The 21,147-nt window shown below is 35.5% G+C and overlaps 1 protein-coding gene across 2 annotated transcripts in view; it reads right to left on the bottom strand.

The window, feature by feature from the left end:
• The window catches only part of PTPN4 (protein tyrosine phosphatase non-receptor type 4), a 110,393-nt gene that overhangs the window by 7,850 nt on the left and 81,396 nt on the right, over positions 1 to 21,147 (bottom strand). Inside the window, exons 16-26 of one of the 2 annotated variants that reach the window (XM_071435233.1) lie at positions 17,226 to 17,385; positions 14,274 to 14,357; positions 14,132 to 14,188; positions 12,623 to 12,779; positions 10,988 to 11,154; positions 9,451 to 9,541; positions 9,304 to 9,365; positions 8,378 to 8,524; positions 5,964 to 6,092; positions 4,386 to 4,534; positions 1,222 to 1,357 (exon numbers count right to left, since the gene is read on the bottom strand). In XM_071435233.1, the coding sequence (XP_071291334.1) occupies positions 1,222 to 1,357; positions 4,386 to 4,534; positions 5,964 to 6,092; positions 8,378 to 8,524; positions 9,304 to 9,365; positions 9,451 to 9,541; positions 10,988 to 11,154; positions 12,623 to 12,779; positions 14,132 to 14,188; positions 14,274 to 14,357; positions 17,226 to 17,385 (1,339 nt within the window). Of the gene's footprint in view, positions 1 to 1,221; positions 1,358 to 4,385; positions 4,535 to 5,963; positions 6,093 to 6,701; positions 6,821 to 8,377; positions 8,525 to 9,303; positions 9,366 to 9,450; positions 9,542 to 10,987; positions 11,155 to 12,622; positions 12,780 to 14,131; positions 14,189 to 14,273; positions 14,358 to 17,225; positions 17,386 to 21,147 lie in introns of those variants that run through there. The other variant, XR_011680406.1, reaches the window with a different exon arrangement.

Here is a 21,147-nt window from a genome sequence, read left to right as displayed (position 1 = left end):
TCACCTTTCCCATCCTTCCTGTGCTACCTGAATACAACTTTTTAGTGAAACATGAGTACTGGAACATGAATTCAGCACCACTAAATGACTGATGAACTAGAAATGGAGACACATACATACTTTTTGTCAGCCTTAGCACTCTCTGAAGAACAAAAAAAATTTATTCAAATTTTATTCAAGGAACAGCAGCGTGGATATGAAAATTACTACAGCAACTACCTTCAAGTAATTGTGATTCAATACTGGATCTAGTGCCTTTTCTCCTTCAGGATGCTTTCTCTCTAAATGCTATATACTGTGAGTAAAACTACACCAATTACTCATGATTACTCTTTCAAAAAAATAAAAAAACCTGGAACTATCCAAAGTTTGGAACAACCAAAAATCCAATCTTCTTTTTTTCTTTCTGAAAGACAACACAACTCAAACTTTTCACCCTTTTTAGGTACTTTCTAAAAATGTAAACACTAAACTAAAGTGCTCTTAGAGATATGAAATACCTGACTGATACAATAACATGTCTCTAAATCTGTTCTAAAACTCATACAAATCTGAAATATAATACACGAATTATCTCACAAAACTCAAACTTTACAGGTGCACAATAAGTTGTGGCATCTTAAGGTATGAAACCCTCAAAAGAATCCTTTAGTAAGTTACTCTTTTTAGACTAAAGAAAAAGGTACTTAGGATTGCTTTGATGCATCTCACATGAGATTTAATACACTGATGTTTACAAATATTATTTCTCTGATAACTTGTCTTTAAGTCATTTACAGAGCATAATTAAGGCTTTTTCCATTACAACTAAGGCATCATAAAATCACTGAATTTCATCACTGAAGTTTTTTCTTGCATACTTTGGTTCTTTCTGTGTTTATCTTTTATACTACTCCCATTCTTAACACCTGGAATTACGCTCCTTCTTTCTTCTCTGAGTAATTTTTACACTGCTTAAAATTAACCCTTTTTGTCATTATTTCCCAGGTATCCCTGAAACAGCTGTTGCTCTTTTTTCAAGTTTTCTCTGTAGAAATTTAAAGAACTGCTCCTTTCCAATAGCCTTAAGAATTTATTTTTACCTGGAGCCAAGGTTACAGCTACACTGGGTAAAGGTGATCTCTGCATTATGATCAACAAGTGCATTAAAAATCCATCCAGTATGACTGGATCACAGGAAATCATTGTTCTGCAGCCCAGAACAGCAGAGATGATACTCACAGGTGTTTGGATCATCATGGCTCTTTGATCTCTCATGGTTCTTACAATATCTAGAGGATAAACAGGCTGATTGCACTCAATGAGACACATCGCTGTCTCCATCGTGATCAGAACCCCTGTCCGGCCAATCCCAGCACTGGAACAGCAACAAAAACACAAAGTGGAAAATGAAATCAAGTGTCTGGAGTACTGCTCATGCTTATAGATCTTCCTTCTCCTGGATTCTCAGGGTTGCCCATTGTGGCTCCCATACTGCTGGGGCAGGGACAGGACTCATTGTGTCTGTGCCTGGAAGCAGCCTCAGTCCTGCCTGAACAGAGCAAAATCCATCAGTACCCATCAGAAGTGCCCCTCCTTGGAGGAGGAAGTGCCTCACCCAGCCACTCCCCTGAGCAGAACTGACAGAGATAGATGTCTGTTGAGATCCCATTACAAACCACACTAACATCTAGGGGATAACAAAACACGAGTGCATGCTGGACATGTTGTCAGTTGGACCATTGCTGAAATGATTTCTGCAATGTTGGGCCAATAAAATCGTATTCATGTCCTTCAAGCAATGCATACCTTCCTATTTCCAAGTAAGTAAAGGAACAATTACTAGAAACCTCTGAAGGGTGACAATAAGGACTGTTTTCTTGTTATTAAAAGGAATACATGATAGCAATCCCTTTCAAGACAAGGAAGTACCATAATATACACATATCAAAATGGCAAAATTATCGAGAGCTAACAGACAAACATTTTTTCCTTAAAAATAAAACAAATCTAAAGATTCATCTACTTTTATATACACATAGGCTTTTCCAGAAGTGGCAAGCATTAAAGACTGAATATTTAATCTTGAATTCAACGAAGAGTTTCAAATTTTTCAATTAATGATGCACTTTTGAAATAGACAACAAATATTTCCCCATACTGGAATATAGGAACACATACATATTTTGAAATGCCAGCATTATTCTAACTCATATAATAAATCAAAGTATTTGGATCTAAAGTGATTAATATAAACATTTCAAACTTTGAAAGTCACTTGTTCTGATTTTAAAAAGCTACTTCAAATTAAGTCTGGCTAAACTACTATTTAAATCTTTGTCCAGGAGGTGGCATTAAAGCTACTCTATATTTCAGTGATGTCACAAGAATTTTAAGACAAGATGTACATTTGCTGGTTATATAAAATGATTCAGTAATATTTATATTTCTAGAATTTATGCATATAGAACTTAAATGCAGAATGCTTTATCAAATCCAAGTACAAACAAACAGTAACTGTCAAAGAACCTAATGACTCATTTTACAATTTCAAAATATTCAGAGGGCAACAACAATAGAAAATGTGATAATTTCCCTATGACAAACATAAGGTAGGGTAGGACTCCAGCTTAGAAAAGGCAATCGCTGATTGATGGAGTAGAACACTGAGACAGGGCATGAAAATCATGAAGGGCACGGGCAGGATGGGTGGTTCCTATCTCATCTAGAACAAGAATTAGAAACTGTTCAACAAAACTAGTAAGAGCTTGTAGAGATAAAAATAACCACATGACACAACATCAGAAACCAGTGGTTTATGCAGCTCAATATAACAAAAACCTTTCCAACTCCTTAAGGTACTGGTTGCTTTATAATCTCTATGAGTTTGGACCAGTTTGTTTTTAAGTTATTATTATTGTACAAAATAAAATAATTTTCCATTAGCTACTTTGATTCCTCACAATAAAGTTGATGGCTTAGTCCTGAAAACAAATTTTGTTGCACTAATGCCCTGTCCTATTATACTGAAGAGGTGTTAAAAATAGAGTGCATGCACCATATGGAGGAACACCTGGGCTCCTTCTGCTTGACTCCCTGCTGGAATTTGGTTATACTTCCCAACAGCCACCAAGTTGGGCCAATTAAGTAAATTATGTGATAATCCATCTCTTTTCTTCTGTAAAACATAAATTTTTCATAAAGCTTCAATTGAAATTATCAGTTTGGAGCTGAACTGGTGCCTCCTTGAGATGAATGAAACTGTTCCTACTCTCCAGTGTTGTTTTTCCAGTGTTTCTGCACATTTTATATCATAGAGGGTATATTTGGCTGCCCATTTTCACCATCTTTTCACAACCACATTAACCAGAAGTATATCAATAATGGAAGCTGAGAAGCAGTATCAGTTAAGACACTGGCATTCTGGTACTAGTTTCCCTAGTTAGTAAAATTCACCCTGACCTGCATAAAACAGAACTTGAAAGCAGAACTAATGAAATACAATTTCTGATACACAAGGTGCATTTTTCTTTTTCTTTCATCTCCTTCAATACATGTCTAGTTTACTTGTAGTCTTCAAATTTGTTTTATCCCTTACACTTCTCAGCTTCTCTCTGAAAAGAACGATATATGCCTGACTCAGGCACACTGACTCTCTGAGGAGTATTCAGAATTCAGAGGTCAAATATTCACAGAACTGCTCTCCAAGAATTGTGATAGCACATGTTCACTTGAAAACAACTGGTATTATTCTAGTTTGCTAATCAGGTATTTTAAAATGATTAAGGTCTTGAAATTCACTAAAGAAATGGAGAATGCTATAACAAAGTATTGCACAAGGAAAAGAAAATTACATTTCATGTGCGTGTAAAGATCTAAACAACAGTTATTTTAACTCATGACAAAGGTAAATTGTTGAGAAAAATGTTTCATCTTAATATAAGTATCAAAATACCACATAGCCTAAGACTACAGGCCTGAGAGAAAATGTCTTTTAATTGATCTTTTAATAAACCACCACATTTTCCACAATGGATCATTTACATAACTACTCTAGAGCTTTGTAGAATAGGAACCTATTCCTCATGGTTACCAAGCATCTTCTGCCATTCCCCTGAATTATTACATAGATTGTTACCACAAGCATTTAAATTGGAAAAAAAAAACCCAAAACATCCCAGCAAACTGCCTGAACAGATCAACACATGTTGCTATTCAAAATCTTGCTTATTGAAATGTGATCACCACATTAAGTATTTATTTCAAGGTTTGAGTTTTCCTGTCATCCCCAAAGCAGATACTATTAAATATTTATTTCAAGAACAAAGCACAGCTTTTAAGAACAGCTATTTGATGATAAAAAGTTCACTTTGATGATTTAATAAAATGGGGAAAAAATGTGATACCTGCAGTGAACAACAACAGGTTCTTCTCTGCCAGCCCTCTTCTTTCGCACAAGACACACGAAATCGAGGAAATCGCTGGAATCATCAGGAACCCCATGATCAGGCCATGCAATGTACTGGATTTGGGTTAGCTGGCGGCTTTCTTCTTTCTAATCAGACACATGAAATCCAACCAAGGGTAATTCAAGTCCCATTTTAAAAAAGTGCCAAAAATAATAAAAAAAATCAATAGTACATTTATAGCAACTTGTACCATAATCAAAGTGGCTTCAGGCAACTAGCAGTGCTTTGTGAGCATTAACCATCAGTCATCCTGGATTTTACAATTACTTTTTTTTTTTCCTTAAAACTAAAAAAGGAAATCCACAAATGCTTGCATCTTCAACAGGTGAAAAAAATTACAGAGCACGTAATAGAAAAGCCGTTAAAGGATACCAGCAATCTAACTGAACACTAGATGTACAAGAAGGTGGTCATATTCTTAGCCAAATTTAACAGAACAAGATAGCATCTTACAAGATCAAATGACACAAGAAGTGGGGTAAGGAGGGGAGATCAGACATAAAAGCTTTCCTTCAGACCCTGTGTGAACAGCAGCAGTGTTTTGGCTTGATCTGACCCTCCTACACCTAAAAGGCACAATGACTTTGTTTTCCCCTCCCTCCCGGCCCTTGCTGTGATATCACAAATATAATCAATGGCCTCTGGTTGCGGGAGGGGACAGCCCGGGTAACCAGAGTCGAATTTCAAAAGAAGAGGAGCTACTGCACTTTAAATAGCCTTTAGGCACTGAATCATTTACAGAGATTCCACGGCTGATAGCACATGAGCAATTGTCTCAACAGGACACAGGGCAGGAATTTTAACTGCAAATTGACTAAAAGGCAGCTCTATAAAACTGGCTTCTCAACTGGTAACTCAAGCAATGAGAAATAACTACGTGAACTAAATTCCAGATACTCATTTCCAAACATTTCTGACGTTGAAATGCTGGCTGAGGAAGCTCTGAAAACTACATATGCCCTGAAAATCATGCAATGCATGTACAAAAAGGTCCTTGTTTACATGTAGCCACCACTCCAGATTTATCTTTCAGCAGGATTTATCTTCCATCCTCTTGCACATATTGTTCAAGATGGAATTATTAAGAATTATTTGCCTTTTCAAAGACTTTTCATCATCAGTGTGATGATGAAACACCTCTAATGTCTCAAGTTCTGAAAACATCAAGGGAATAACAAGTTTCTCAACTTCTTTTAATACTCTTTTTCTTTGGCCTTGTTATGAAATACCCCAATATAAAAACTTTTAGGATAATATATCCTTCATGTGATCCAATTAATATGATTATGAAAAATGAATCTCAGTGATATTTTCGCTTGTCAAAAGTTTGTTATCATTTTATGGACAGAATTTCTCCTAGGAAAGTATATGACAATTAGTTTTCTAGAGGGTTCTAGAAATAAACAGTCTCATTTATATGGATATGCCACCAAGTTGAAAAGAAAATCTATGCATGTTTTCGGTAGTATCCAAGGATTCTGCAGATTAATACATGAAAATATATTAAGATTTTACCTCCAGATTAGTCAATGTCATTTCTCGAAAGACATAAGCAGGATTTCCTTCTTCTGAATGGCAGGTAATCTGAAAATTTCCATATGATGAGCTTCCTGATGGCTCTGGCCAGTACTGATGGCATTTAACCTAAGGTCAACACATTTTTAAAGATGCCTGTGTTTAAATTCAGAGTATAATTTTCATTTCCTCTAGTTTTTATACCTTTATTTGTTACAGATTATTTTGATCATTTTGTAAACACTATTTAATTACTTACCAAATAGACTTTGTTACCTAATTACTGTTTATAAAATAAGGTATCACAAAGATTTCCTGTTTCTCTTTCCAAGAGGACATATGCACCAGCTCTTGCAGTTAGTTTAATTGAAGATGGATGCCGCCTTTAACATCCAATACAATATTTTAGGACTTTATCTATAAATATTCCATCTTAACACTTGACTGACAAAGATGCTGCTTTATAAATATTTCTGACCTCCAAAATCCTAATCTGATCTTCTCAAAGTACATTTATATGGGAAAAGAACAAACAAAAAAAAAGGGAAATATGCAACAAAAAAGTTGCTAAGCTAATGCAGAAAATAAGGGGATGAGGATGGTGGACTTCAGGGACTCCCAGTCAAGTCCTCAAATGTGAATGAAAACTTCAAACACTGTGGTTTTCTGAAATATGGTTTGAATGCCTAATGACAGAGGTCATTTCAGCTCAAGTGTACTTTTGCATTTCCAACCCACCTGGCGAATCTTTAAGAGCAGCCAGATTTGCAGACTTCCTGCTCCACTGAGACATCCCGGCATGCAGTGGGATAGTGATGTCAGAAGCCTCATGATCAGCTTTAGAGCAGGGAGTCTGCCTATGGGTATAAGACAGATAAGGCCTTTTATTTCATTATTAAGCAGCTCTCTAAAGAACTCCACAAGTATCATTATTGAAGGGGTGGGGGAACCTCAGAGAACTGCCATTGCAAGTCTGTTCTTAGCAGATCTGCAAAGAAAACTCAAAGTAAAAGGGCACTTGTACTGAAATTCCCTCTAATCGTGTTTATTTGGGAGCAGGCAGCATCATGCAAACATTGAGTCACTGAAAAATGGTTTAAAACCACTGCAACTTCCCTTCAATTATTTTAATTCTATATAGAGTCCTGACCTCACAGCAAGTACATGGTTGTTAAAAAGTCAGAATATATACAGGCAGCTGAACTACAATTCAAGTTGGTCAGAACAGCCACAACCCACTATAAATCCATCTTCAAAAGAAACCCTGATATGGAGGAATTTCACTGCACTATTATGGCAGACAGTCATTTCTGTCCACACACTTAACCAGCCAGTGCTACTGTGAATGCTCCAGACTAAACCAAGTAACTCAGGAATTACACTGTGTATGACCACACTTGATTGTTTTGCCTATCTGCAAAGGATAGAACTGCATGAAATCCAAAGCTATTAATGAGAAACTACAGTTTAAACCAAAACCAAACAAGCCAAAAAAATTCACCTGAGGCCTTTTACAGCATCATACACAATTATTTTTACGAATTTTAAGTCTTAATTACTCTATTACTGGTATTCTATTTTAACACATTTCATATACAAATTAAAGGGCAATGATTATTTCACATGATTAAACAAATCTTTATAACAGAATAACATTTTATGGGAAATTTTAAAGTGTTTAAGAAAATCCTTGATAAGACAGCCATCCAGGCATGGGATATTAACCCTACAAAGCTGTATTAGGCTGCATTAAAAATTAATCTCACTACATGTCAAAGAAGTACTCTATGAAAACTGATGGAACTTCTTGGAGTTTGCAGTTTGGAGAAAAAAAGTTGTATGAAGCTAAATTCTAGATGCTTTTTACTTTACAATAAGGAATCAAACAGAGCAGACTGAAAGTATTTGAGGAAATACTTGAAGAGTTAAGAGCATTTCAAGACTGAACAAAGTTTAACTATTGGCTGCATTAACAACACCAGAAGGTTTAAAATCTAAGACTCATCATTGCAAAAGAACTAGGAATGCCCTGCTCTTATGAAAAACACTTAAAGACTGATCAAACAGTTCTGGTTGGAATGGACCTTTAAAGACCATCCAGTGCAGCCCCCTGCAGAGAGCTGGGACTTCTCCAACTAGACTGAGTTGCTCTGAGCTCCATCCAACATGACCTTCAGCCAGAGAGATGAACATTCACCACCTCTGGGCAACTTGTGCCAGTATTTCACCACTCACATTGTAAAACTTTCTTCCTTATATCTACTCTACCTACACTTTTCTAGTTTAAAACTACTTCCTACTATCCCCTTGACATATATGCCATCACAATATATTCCTCTAATCTTTTAAAGGCTAATCACTAACAGTTTGTTAGAAGATTATGGAAGTGACATCTAAGGAAATGTTTTACTTACTCTGCCCCGTTCTACTTGAGTTGTTAACATCACAACCATGGAAGAGCCTTGCTCCCAAGTCATCTGCCAGAAATCAGGACAAGTGTTCGGTAATGGACCTTGGCAAGCAATGTACTGGTTTATTATTGTGGAAGAAGGGATTTCCATCTAAAAGAAGACAAAGTCATTATTTCAATTCCTACATTACAGCAAATGAAAGTCAGGCATCAGACTTTTACAGTTTGGTAACTAATTTTTAAAAAACCATCCATGACATTAATTCTATTTCTTAAAGGCTAGCAAATATGAATTGGCTATTATTTAAGAATAATAGGGAATTCTTTAAGTGTTTCACATGCAAAATTACTACAAAGATTCAAATACACTTTACATATGAACTGACAGTCATGTAGTTGCCATAATGAAGATTAATGGGTGAAAAAAGAAATTACAGAGCAGTTGGCAAATAATTCAGGTGCAACTATTTCTTGCTCTGTGGCTTTTTGACACTAGCTTTTAAAACACAGATCTCAGAATTTAATATCTGGAGTTTTTTTCATTAAATAAGTAGCTGTAAGTTTTCTGTTATTAACAATGAATAAAATAAGAAGCAAAAGAAATTGATACCAAATTAAACTTTACTGTTGTTGAACACAACTGTCAGGAAAGTAATCAGAAAAGAAGAATTAATTGCTCTGGAGAGGGCTGGCTTCAGTTTGCATTTTTTCACATTAAATGCAGGGCTAGACTTTAAACATTTCTGAAAAGATGTGCCACCAAACATTAGGAAGGAAATATATCTACAGGAAATTTCAAATCACCTGACTAGAGGCTTAGTATTCCAGCCTGAACTAGATTTATAAAAAACGATTTTTTAAATCAATTTTTTCATTGAAAAACTATAGAATTACTTAATGTCAGAAGCACTTCTGAAAAATACTACTCACATTTATATAATTTGCATTGATGTAATCTTCATTACTTTTTAAAATAACCCGTGTAGCATCATCTGAAAATAATTTTAGAAATATGTTACTTATTTAGTAACCACAGTAAAATACTTTCAGAGCACATATAGACATAGCAATACTTACAAGGCGAAATGTCTCTGTATCTATTTTTGGAAATGTTTTGAGGTAATCTGGCACAAGACATTGTCATTCCAGGCTTTTTCCTATACAATTGCTAAAAGACAAAGCAGATGGTCAGAACACAATAGATGCAATAGTCTCATTATTATATTATTGCCTAAATAGAATTTGTTATAAAAAGTGGTGCTTTTTAGAACATAAACTATAGAGCAACAGTAGCTTCCACAAACATGAAAATACATTCAAAAGTAAAGCACTATAAATTTAGTTATGCTCTGGGATCACTGAAAATGACCAAGATGTAGCCAAAACTTGGTTAAAGACAAAGTGAACATTAAATTTCAATCTTTCACTAGAACATTGATCCAGAGAAAAAGTAGTATTGTATAGTGGTAAGTGAACTCACTGATTGACATCCCACTTGGTCATTTGGGGCAAGCAGATTATGTTGTGTATAGGCATTGCACTTCTTTCAGTTAGAATTTTTGGTTTTTTCCCCAGACGTCCTTCTGTATTCCAATAACTTTAGAGCAAATCCTGGTTACCTTTCACTTTTCCTGTACAAAATTGCTTTTGAGAGGTTTCTGCCCTTTCATGCCTTAGTCATGCATTGCCACAACCCTTGTGCTACAAAAAATATTAGTGAAACGATCCAGATTCAAAAAAAGCAGTTTAAAAAACTTTTACACATTGAAGCTGCTAGGGAGAATAAAACTTATATTAAAGCAGAATTCTAAATAACTTCGGAAAAAAAATCCGCTCTTTCTAAATATAAAAGGAAATTCTACCAAAGTTCTTAAAGAATAGTATATAAAATGTATTTTACAGATATATGTTGCAAAATACAATGCTAGGTCTCCATTTGGTGAGGAAATCACAGAATTTGCACTGCTGTGTTTTACAAACCTACTGTTTCCTGCTTTAAGCCACTTGATCTCATGCATTTAAGAGGGATATCACCAAGGCACAAGTCAGAGCTGAAGAAAGACCATGGGTATCAGCAGCTTAATGCCCCACAGAAAATGCACTACTGTTCTGAAATATGTCAATAAAAATCAACCATTTATAAAAAACATAGTTACACTAGCCTTTAACATTAGGGCAGTATTTTCCATTGGTTATTTTACCTTCCCTCATCAAGGATGCCTATAGAATGTCAACAGCTCAGTGTCATTCAGTTTCTACAGCAACTTAGGTATGGAATGAAGACCTGAGTACAGAACACATATTTTGGTAGACATTCTTCAACCTTCATCTTTATGAAAGTATTTTATTAGTATGTCCCTGATAATCACAGAAAGTGTAAGTAATCAATAGAACTATTTATAAAATGAAAACCTAGGATTAGGTATTCTTAATTTGCACATACAATACAGGATTGATTTTCCCTTGGTTATTTTTCTTTTGAGAGCATAAGGCAATTGTTTTCCTAAAGGATGCTGACTGTACTGAAATTTAACTGAAATCTGCTTTGTTTAAAATAAGTGCTATCCCAAAAGAGGTGGAACTTGCCCCCGGCTCCAGGCGATCCGGTACTCACATCAAACTGAGCCAGGACAGTTCCAGTGATGAGCCCCTCTGCTAACTGAATCATGGACTCCCTCAGAGCATTATCATCTTGATGGACACCATCGAGGGGAGATTTCTCAGGGATGTACTGAAAATCAGGCTCGCTCTCCAGCTTCTCTTCCACAACATCGTAGACAGCTAGAACAAGAAAAGTTATGAATGCTCTGAAGATGCTGTTTGACTAAAGTTAGCTGTAAGTCATTTATTTAAAACAGCAGAAACACTGCATTTCTCCTGTAGAAAAATACACACTTATTAGCACATTGATTTTAGTCCCCATCAGTAAGGACAGGGAGCCTTTACTGATCATTATAATCCATGATAAAACTATTTTTTTCTTTGGTGTAACAGTAATTTTAAGTGAAAGCCCATCACTGACAGCTAAAATTTTGATCAAAATTCACATTATACCCTGCCTTGTCTGATATAACTCTCAAATCTCAGATTCTCACATCATGCCTCTGATATCATTATGGCTGCATTTACATTTTACTTACAATTCACTTAGAACTCATTTTAGGCTTCAGTAATTGGGCAAGATGTGCAGACCACCTGAGAAAATTGCATTTAATACATGGCATTATAAAACTATCAATGCTCTATGTGTGCCTTGACTATAAGCTCAGAAATAATATGCATCCTCTGCTACACATAACATACATATGCTGTTCAAAAGCCTGTTTTTGAATTATTTTACATCACTACAAAGAAGGAAACTGGCAACTCCTCACTTCTACAACTCACATGTTTTTATCCAGAACCACAAACATAATCAACATGCAAGGGGAAAAACCGTTTGTTTTAGAAAATGTGTAAACAAAGCTCATAATTTTGTCTGAAAAGAAAGTAAGCACACAAAAGCTGCAAGAGAACTTATACACAGAATGACAGCGGATGTAAGTGGGTAGTGCAAATTAGTGAAAAAGGGAAAAATTTTTATGAGGTGAATGAGGTACTCTACAAAAGTAATTGCAATTATTTCAATATTTTTCATTCTGCTTTTTCCTCTCCAACTCCACTGTAGTTAGGAGGTGCAGCAGAATTAAATCCAGTGCCCATCTGCTGGCTATGACCCAACAGTGTATTTTGTGAATACACTGCATAAGCTTTTATTTAGACTGCATTTTAGCACTTCTACTAAGACTCCTCAAGTAGAAATGTTACCAGTAGTCTTGGACTGTTTTAAAAATATATGGAAGGATTTTGTATGTATTGACTTCTAATGTCACCCGAACACTGAGTATTTGGTGAGGGGTTTTTTGTTTGTGTTTGGTTTAAATTTTCCTTAAGAGAACAATAACAACCTTATGAAATACATTCAATATCCATATAGCTTTCTGGACATTTTTATCAATGAGAGTGAGAACAAAATTTAAATTAGCTCTCTCAGAAATATTTGATGGCTGACTTTATTGTTTTGCAACACTTAGTTACACACAGCTCCTTAGATTATGGGATCAATACACTGTGTTGTTGCAATTCTTTTTCAGGGAAGGGAGTTATTTCTTACAGGTTACACATTCCATGCCAGGACACAAAATGGAGGTTAGAAAATGAGACCAGGGTGTGGATTTTTATTTTTAATTATGATGTACAAGCCACTCACCATTGGGTCGAACTAGGAGCACCAGTTCCCCTGAGTGTCTCTCACAGCTAGCTTTAATAAACATTACAACTTGGTCGTGGGTATGCTCTGCTATGTCCCTGCCATTAATCAGGACAACCTGGTCCCCTTCATTCAAACGAGGGACACACAGATCAGCCTGCAAGGTTGAGAGAAAAAACCAAAACCATCTGTAACACAAGCCATTACCAATTTCTTACCTTAAAATAACAACTTAAAGTAACTATACTTGGGCTCTCAAATCCTAACAGCCCTGTTGCTATGGCTGCTGCACTGTATTCAAATGATAACTCCAAGAGTTACACAATCCACAGGCAGTGCCATTCCCATTTGCAGCTGGGAGGTGACTGGCACTGTAATGTATCTTTCAGCAGCTGTTACTCTACCCCTCAGCTGATGCAGAAAGCTCCTCTGTTTGAATCACCCTTTGTACAGGCAATTAAAAAGCAGGATGTTTTTATCTTTGCAGGGAGGGGAGAAACATGGCAAAACCATGTCCAAATCAATTTCACAGGCTTAAATGCTTCAGGTCTGAAATACTGTAATGGTAATGGCAAAAAAACAATGCACAACTCCCAGTAATCCCAGGGAGAGGAATCAGGTGATAAAAATTGTTAATATAAGCATAGTCTAAACATCATTGCAGAAAAGAAAGAGCACAAGCCATCACCAACTATTTTCTCCCTACAGACTGAATGTTTAAAGCCAAAACTATTCATGTTATTGAATATTTCAGGGATAATAATTAACAAGATACATGAAGAATTATTTCAGCAAACATTTCAATACTTTCAAAGAGTAAAAAAAAAAAAAAAAAAAAAAAAGAAAAAGGCAAATAAATGGTTAACTCCATTAACACCTATGGACAGAGCTGACTCCAGTCAGCTGAATACCAGGTCAGTATTTCTGGCAATAAATTGACAAATATTGTGCCTAGTTTGAAGACAATCTTATAGTCACTAAACATCAGTAACAACACACAATCAGACCTGATGAACGATTCATAATGTCTGGTTTTAATCTACATGTTGGCTTTACTCAGCTACATCTGTCACTGAAGTAAGACATTTGCTATTTTAGTTATTTTTAACACTCTTTCAATATGTAATTTATGTGAAATTACTGAATGTCTATATCTAAAAAAAGCAATAAAGTAAAAGTATTTTTAGGATGGCACAGCTCAAGTACCAGTACATACTGAGCATCTGTAATGCCCTGTAATTTTCAGAAATTAAACTTTGTTTCAGCAGGAAAAAAATACTTTTAAAGATTTACATATTTAAAGATTTGACATACTTTTAAAGATTTAACATATTTAAAATATATATTATACAGCCCTATCAAATTCTTACTGCATGTAATTTGCTTTGTTCTGATAATGTTATAGCAAAACCTAATTTTCATAGGCAGCTAGAAAATAATTTATCATTTTCAGTACATCCTTCAAGATACACAGATATTGCTACCAAGTCTGCTTTTTTGATAACTTACAGGTGTTCCTGGAGCTACCCTGGACACTATTACCGGCATCTTCTGATCATATCCACCCTTTAAAAACAAATTAAATTAGTAAGAAATCCCAAATGTCAGAAAATAACCTTAATAAACATAAAGGGAATAGATGTACTGTTACCTTTACATTGAAGCCAAACCTTCCATTTTCATCTGGTTTCATTCTGATCATAACAAGATTGTCATGGGGGACACCACCATTGGGCTAATAGACAAAAGTTATAATACATTAGTATATATTTTGTTCACAGTTAGATTTTGAGGATATTGTATTTAGTAATTCTGCAGTTTCTTTATCAAATAACTGCTCCTGGACACTTGGGAATATATCAATCAAGAACACAAACATCTTGGGTTTGCATAAAAGGGAAAAATTACACATTTAAGAGTCTTGGACATAGCTAATTTAAAGGCCTGTTCTGTCAAAGTAAGCTCAAAGTAAGAAAGAATATGAGAAAAGATTAACTGGCTTCATAACTCTAATAAAAACAGCTTACCAAATGGAAATTTCTTAAATTAATTTTAATTATGACCACAGTGAAGAACTGCAATAAGAATGCAGTACAATGAAAAGGAAGATAATTGAAGATGTCCTTTTGTTTCTTTTAACTGCAATATGCCAGTAGTAAGCAAGGAAATCCTGGTTCCCTATCTCTTACTCCATTTCCAGTCTACTGGAGTATGAGGTGTGACATATGCTCTGCACTGATTCACCTCTGAAAATTTTAGCTGCTTTCTTCTTGGTTTTATTGGGATGACAACAACACTGTTAAAGGAGATGCCAATAAACTCAGGAATATTAGCTACCTTTTTAATCTGAAAAAAAACAACTTAGTGCCATTGAAGTGATTTTTAGCTGGTTCCCATCTATATTTATTTCACAGACTGAACATTAGCTAGTATTTCCACAGTTCCTAAAGTGAGAATGCAAAGTAATAAAGAAATGTGTTTCAAGAAAGTTTTCAATGTTACCAGTTTCAGCAAAGAAGACGACTCATATTCGGAAAAATAAACAAAAAACTTAGAAAAGCAAGCATTTTTATATGTTAGAAAGTTCAGAATCTGGAGTTACTAGGCTAAAGAAGTCTGCACAACTTGGCTCATTAGAAGTCAGCTGCAGGTGGCTTCTGTTCTTGGTTAAAACAAGACAAAATTCGCCAAATACATTCAGAGTAATGAAAAAGTGAAACATTTGGGAAAGTAATGGCACAAGAGATATTAATGGAAGCCTGATCATATGCCAATCATTTCAGCCTATGCTCAGTGGTGTGGGAGATCAGACAGAATGAACATCTACCCACCTGCAGCATTTGGCAGCTTTTGCGCCACTGCATTTCCCAGACAGAAAGGAAATGCTAATTTCCTGCTTTAAGATGCTATTTTGAGCAGAAGTTTATAATGCAAGTGTGCAGAGAGAACTGTATGCCATCCTTAATGTGTTTGACTGAAGGGATTTTGACCACACCTGTTTTCAATTACTTTCAAGCACTTCTGACATTCTCAGACTGGACACTTAAGGATTGCACATGGAGTAAAAAGTTGTCATTCCCATATGTGTCCTACTACCTTTCAACACAGACCCTCCATACATGCAACAAAGAAAACTCAACAGCTTTATGAAGTCAAAATGGTGAGGGGTTTTCTTAAAATATTTGAAATGGAACAGCAGAAGACTTTAGCAGTGCAGGAACCTGAAATCTGGTCAGAAAAGCAATTTTGAAACAAAACAACATTCCAAAAATTTCAGTCATGCTATGTTCCTTCTTCTGCAATCCCCAAAATAAAAAGTCATCAGCAGACCAAATTAGATGTTCAATTACAACAGTGAGCTGCCTTCAGCGAGCCTGCATAAATGTGTCCCGCTGGAGCACAGAAAACAATCACACTGACAATGCACAGAGAAAAAAACCAGCTCATTCACACAGCTGTGTTGGTTTTGCAGAACTAAAAGGAGTTAAAAAAACAAGTGAAAGTTATTTTTGTCAATTTGGTAAAGATAACTGAATACAGGGCAGAAAAACTTGATGACTAAAGTAGTGTTATCTTTCAAAACCGAACAGTACTTTAATGTGACTCAGGTAAGCACTGCCTGAAGACAAAGCTGTCACAAATTTTGTTTCATTATTTAATTATAACAAAAAATTTACGACATTCTCAAAACACTCAAAAACTTAAAACTTTCACTTTTGAGTCTTTCATTAGAACCCCAGCTATGAAATGAAACAGGGGCTTTATGGGAATCTTGACTTTGTTGTAAGGCCTGAGAGATCAGAATGCCATAGGTTTACAGTTCAGGATGCAAAAAAAGCCAAACTAAGGCATTTCTAAATATCAGTTTGGGGAGGTGACTCACACTTTTGAATGCTTGAGGTTGACAAAACTGTTTACACAGTATTTGCTACATCTGGATGTTTTCCCATCCTCCAACACATTTCTTGTCCTATTTACTGTTCACATCAGTATAAAATCTAGAACCACTGGAAAACTTCTGGAAGGACAAAACCCACAAAAGTGATCAGGGAGATCTCTCCTCAGTCACACAACCAACTATCTTACTCATCTCACGCGTGCTTGATTATGGAGAAAGAACTTCTGCTCATATTTTTGTATTTGCTATCACAGGCCTCTTGATGCTCTCTTTCTTGGAAATTCTGATGAGAAATGCAACCACAGACTCAAGAAGCTTCTCCTGATAAAACTACTTTAGAAGCTGGTAGGCATTTTCAGGTTTAGCTTTTTAGCTAAAGCTAGATTAAACACCTGCAATGTCTTCTTTAAAATTGATGGCAAATGACTTCTCAAAGAAGAGGTTAGGCAGAAATTTCTGCATGTGCTGAAAAGCTAATGCTCAAAAGGTTTCCAAAACCATCCCAATGTAGTGATTTGTTGTCAACTGACAAAGCACTACTCCAGCAGCTAGAGTAAAACCAGCAGGAGCCAGTGAAGGAACAGTAATGCTGCAAGGTAATGCACAAACACAGCAGCTCTGAAATGCCTTAGAACCAAGCTCATGTTAAGAAGGACCATCATTCTGGTAAAAAGCAGAATGATTTAACTGGATCAAAAAACTTACGGTGGATTTTTCAGGTGATGCAGGAACATCAAATGTTTCATTAATATGGTTATCCAGTTCTTGCTGTGAGTGTGAATGATGAATTTGGTTCCAACTGTTCTTTTTAAATTGTTTGGGTGGTAATGCTGGAGGCTGCCCATCTATAGGAGTCTCTTGAGATCTAAATACCAAAACAGAAATATGAAGTGGAACAATCATGAGATATTGACAGTTCTTTCAGGGTTGCAAATAAACTGAAAACGTTAGAAGAAACTCAAGAGTTTGAGAGATGGTTATCTGTAGGTATTTTTAGAACCTCAAAATGTAGTGCAGTAGAATATATTGGCAGCTTAAAGTTTGCACCTGCTGCAGCATTTTTCTCGACAAGTAACTGTACACAGAACCAGCAAGTTCATCTTTTACCTATAACCTTCTTAAGAATTGTTTTTAGCATGCTTAACCCATTACTTCTGATCTGCAAACACTCCTTTGTAGATTAATAAAAATCTTCTCTGTGTTTTTGTATAATATAGTGAATTTCCTTTTGTTAATCCTCTTGAAATAAAAACTAAACTCTGTAATTTGTATTACATAGATATATGATTCATCTTTCATTATATAGATTTATATTTAAGAATTAAGAAGAACATTTGGAAAGGCTCAAAAGGGCAGCGAGCTCACAGTTCCCAGTAACTTGGTTTGAATGCTAGTTTCTAAATACCAGCAGGATATATCTTCCTCCACAAGCACCCCATTAAAAGGTGCTATTAAGTCATTTAACGATTTCAGACAACAGCCCACTGATAGCAGATCCATAAACCATCAAGAATGAACTTACAGGTTATAGCTAAATCTAAAGAGAATGCTACCACCAAAAATAGGGGTGTCTGTTCTTTCACCCACATCCCTGGCTGCTTCCTTGAAGAGCTGGCCCTCCTCCCTTGGCTAAGGCGGCTTACACCAAGCAACCAAAACCACTTTTTGGACAAACCTGGGTCCTCTGGTTTATCTCACGGCTGGCCACCATGCAGGGAGGGAAGGACACTCCCAGAGGCAAAAGGAGGACACTGTTCCTTTCATTATCGGCAAGCTGTAGTGGTAACTCATCACCTAACTCCCTCCAAAACACACAAACATGAGCAGCTCCACTGTATTTAGTAGTCTTGCCTCAGTGAACCGTTAGCAGGGCAAGACTTTCAGTATGAGACTGCACAGGATTTCACATTGCTGCAAATCTGAAAACCTAAGGCACACATCAAACTTCATACCTTAAAATTCGTCTCTATGCAATTCAAGAAAGGCAGATCTCAGATATATGTTCAAAAATAAAAATCTCAGCAAAATGGAGTATACAGATTTAAAAAAGAACCTTTTTCAAAAAGCATGAAAACTGGGAAATAGAACACTTCACTTTGAAATGCCAAACATTTTCTGCTTCAGTTTAAAAAAAATTAGTCAATAGTCTTAGAAAACAAAACTGGTAACATTTTTGTCAGTGCATGAAAGAAAACAGCACATTCTTAAAGATCCCAACAATATTTTTCTCTATTTTTCTGCTTTATTTCAACTTTCAGAAAATATTTTTTTCATGAAGTGTTACAAGAAAAAAAGAGCACTAATTATTCAGTCTGATGTCTGAAGAACCTTATGTTCAAAACACAGTTGGGAAGAAAAATAGTATTTCTTAACACTTTTCAGTGCAAGTAACAGAAAAAAGAGCACATTTCATTTTTCAAGATAAGCAGCTTTTCTAAATTCATTTTTGTGGAGAGAAAAATATGATGATTGTCAACATTTGCAAAACAAATCTGCAAGGCAGCTAGAAACTATTTAGACATCGACTAACAAAGGTCACCCAGAGATTTTTAGCTGCCTATGTATTCATTCATTCAAGTTTGGCCAGCACAGATTACTCAGTCTTTTAAGTTATGTATTTTCCTGAAAACAATTACTCCTGAGAGTTTCAAACCAAAGAAAAAACGAACAGAAAACATAAAAAGAAACATAAAAGAAGTTATTCTGATAAAAGCAGAAGATGGATTTGATGTTTGACTAGATGTCTGTACATACATGTCAACAAACACAAGTAAATTCCTACCGAACACACAAACTTAAAGAAAAGATTTGAAAAGTTACTTAAATGAGCATTTTACAACCAGCAATGCAAGTTCTGTAATATATTAGCATAATGAATTGTGAGAACTGAACAATCAAGCCTCGGGCATAAACTTCAGTGCTTTATATTTGCCCAGTCAGCTTTGAATTTCCTTATGAATGCTCAGACAATGGCAGTGAAAGCAGCCTATTTTGCAGGCAAAGCAGCTCTCTGTTACTGAATTCAGCAATTTACATAATAATAAAATAACATACAAACCCTGGCACTGGCAAGCTTTGGGTATTTTTGTTACAGATATCCGGTCTGATCTTTTTAATATATTTAGCAAAAGTTCCATACACACCCCCATAAATTTATTAAACTAAACACTTACCACGTGCTTTTGGAATTTTAGGTTATAATTAGCTAAGGGAACTACAAGCACTATCTCTCCATTTAGTGTTGAATAGGATTGAGGATGGAGAGAAGCCGTGCAGTTAAAGGTTATATTAGCTAAACTATAATATCCTTCTGAACTGCATGCAAACTGTTAATTTCTTTTGCTATGTTGATTCCAAACTCAAAAAGATCACCAAACCTATTGCCAGTCAGGTTAGCCCCTCTTTTGCACACATATAAATTTGATCAATAAATAAGAGTTTCTGACAAATTAGCACATGCACTACTCAAGTCTTTTCTGCCAGAAAGGTCAAATTGATTAAGAAATAGCTTTTTGGATTGTAGAACAGTATAGTTTGAAATTATATAGCTACTATGAACTTCATGTCAACTATTTTCCTTCATAAATGGCAAATCTTGAATCAATAACATCAGCTTAAACCTTCAAAATACATTAATGAAATTCATATATTTTTGAAAGTCAATGTCTCCTTTCTTAAAAGTATCTTATACTAGAGATCTATACCGGAATATTAAATTTTAGTTTTAAGCTTCTAACAAGAGGAAACACACCCCAAAAATGGAACCCCTAACACTTAGCAATGAAAGAGCAATACTTTTTCTGCTTGGGCATAAAAAGTGCAAAAACATGAAAAAGAAGCCATAGTTGTACCAAACCACTTCCTCTCTTTCTAAGACTCATTTCTATGGTGACTTACTCAAGAAATCAAGTACTAAATAAACAAATCCTAAGAACACCCAGGAAGATCTTGTACAACTTCAAGTAAAGACATATGAATAAAAGAGAGTATTTAAAAATTGTGCTTTCTTCACTGTATCGTTGTGTCATTCAGTAGGGGTTTCTCATAAGTGACTTCAGTTGGAAGTCTTAGAACAGAAGGGATCTGACCCTGTGTGGCCTTTGGACAATAAAACTCTAATATGAGAAAAGATTCTCATCTGAGAGTCCTTTGGCACGTGAATATGTTAAAAAGTCCACCAAAAAAAGGAGAATTTACGTGCCTAAGTTGAATTAACATTACATAACCCTGAAAGTTAAGTAACTAGCTGAGTCAAATTGTAAATATTGTAGTCTATTGTAAAAAGCATCATGTGCTATTTTAGAAAACTTTTAAAATTTTGTATTCTATTTCCCTCCTAAAAATTACACAGAGTTGTTAAAACTGAAAGCATAGTCAGTCTAAGCAAGGTTTTACAACTGTGTTTAAATACTTTTTCCAGAGTAATTTTTCCTGAGACATATCATTTGTTTATAAACATGTAATTAGCTACGTGCTGCTTTAGAGTTCTCAACTGAAACCATTTCTACGATTTCCCAGCTAACAGAGATTATGATACAAAACTATGAGGGCATAGCTGGCATTACACGTTAAGCCATACTAAAAGGGTACAGTGCCAGTGATAAAATGGTACATATTGAAATATTTT

Source organism: Agelaius tricolor, unplaced genomic scaffold (assembly GCF_023055355.1).
Source record: "Agelaius tricolor isolate 1412-34295 unplaced genomic scaffold, bAgeTri1.0.p SCAF_10, whole genome shotgun sequence".
In the NCBI taxonomy this organism is placed as follows: domain Eukaryota; kingdom Metazoa; phylum Chordata; class Aves; order Passeriformes; family Icteridae; genus Agelaius; species Agelaius tricolor.
This window is presented reverse-complemented; position numbering and strand designations above follow the sequence as displayed.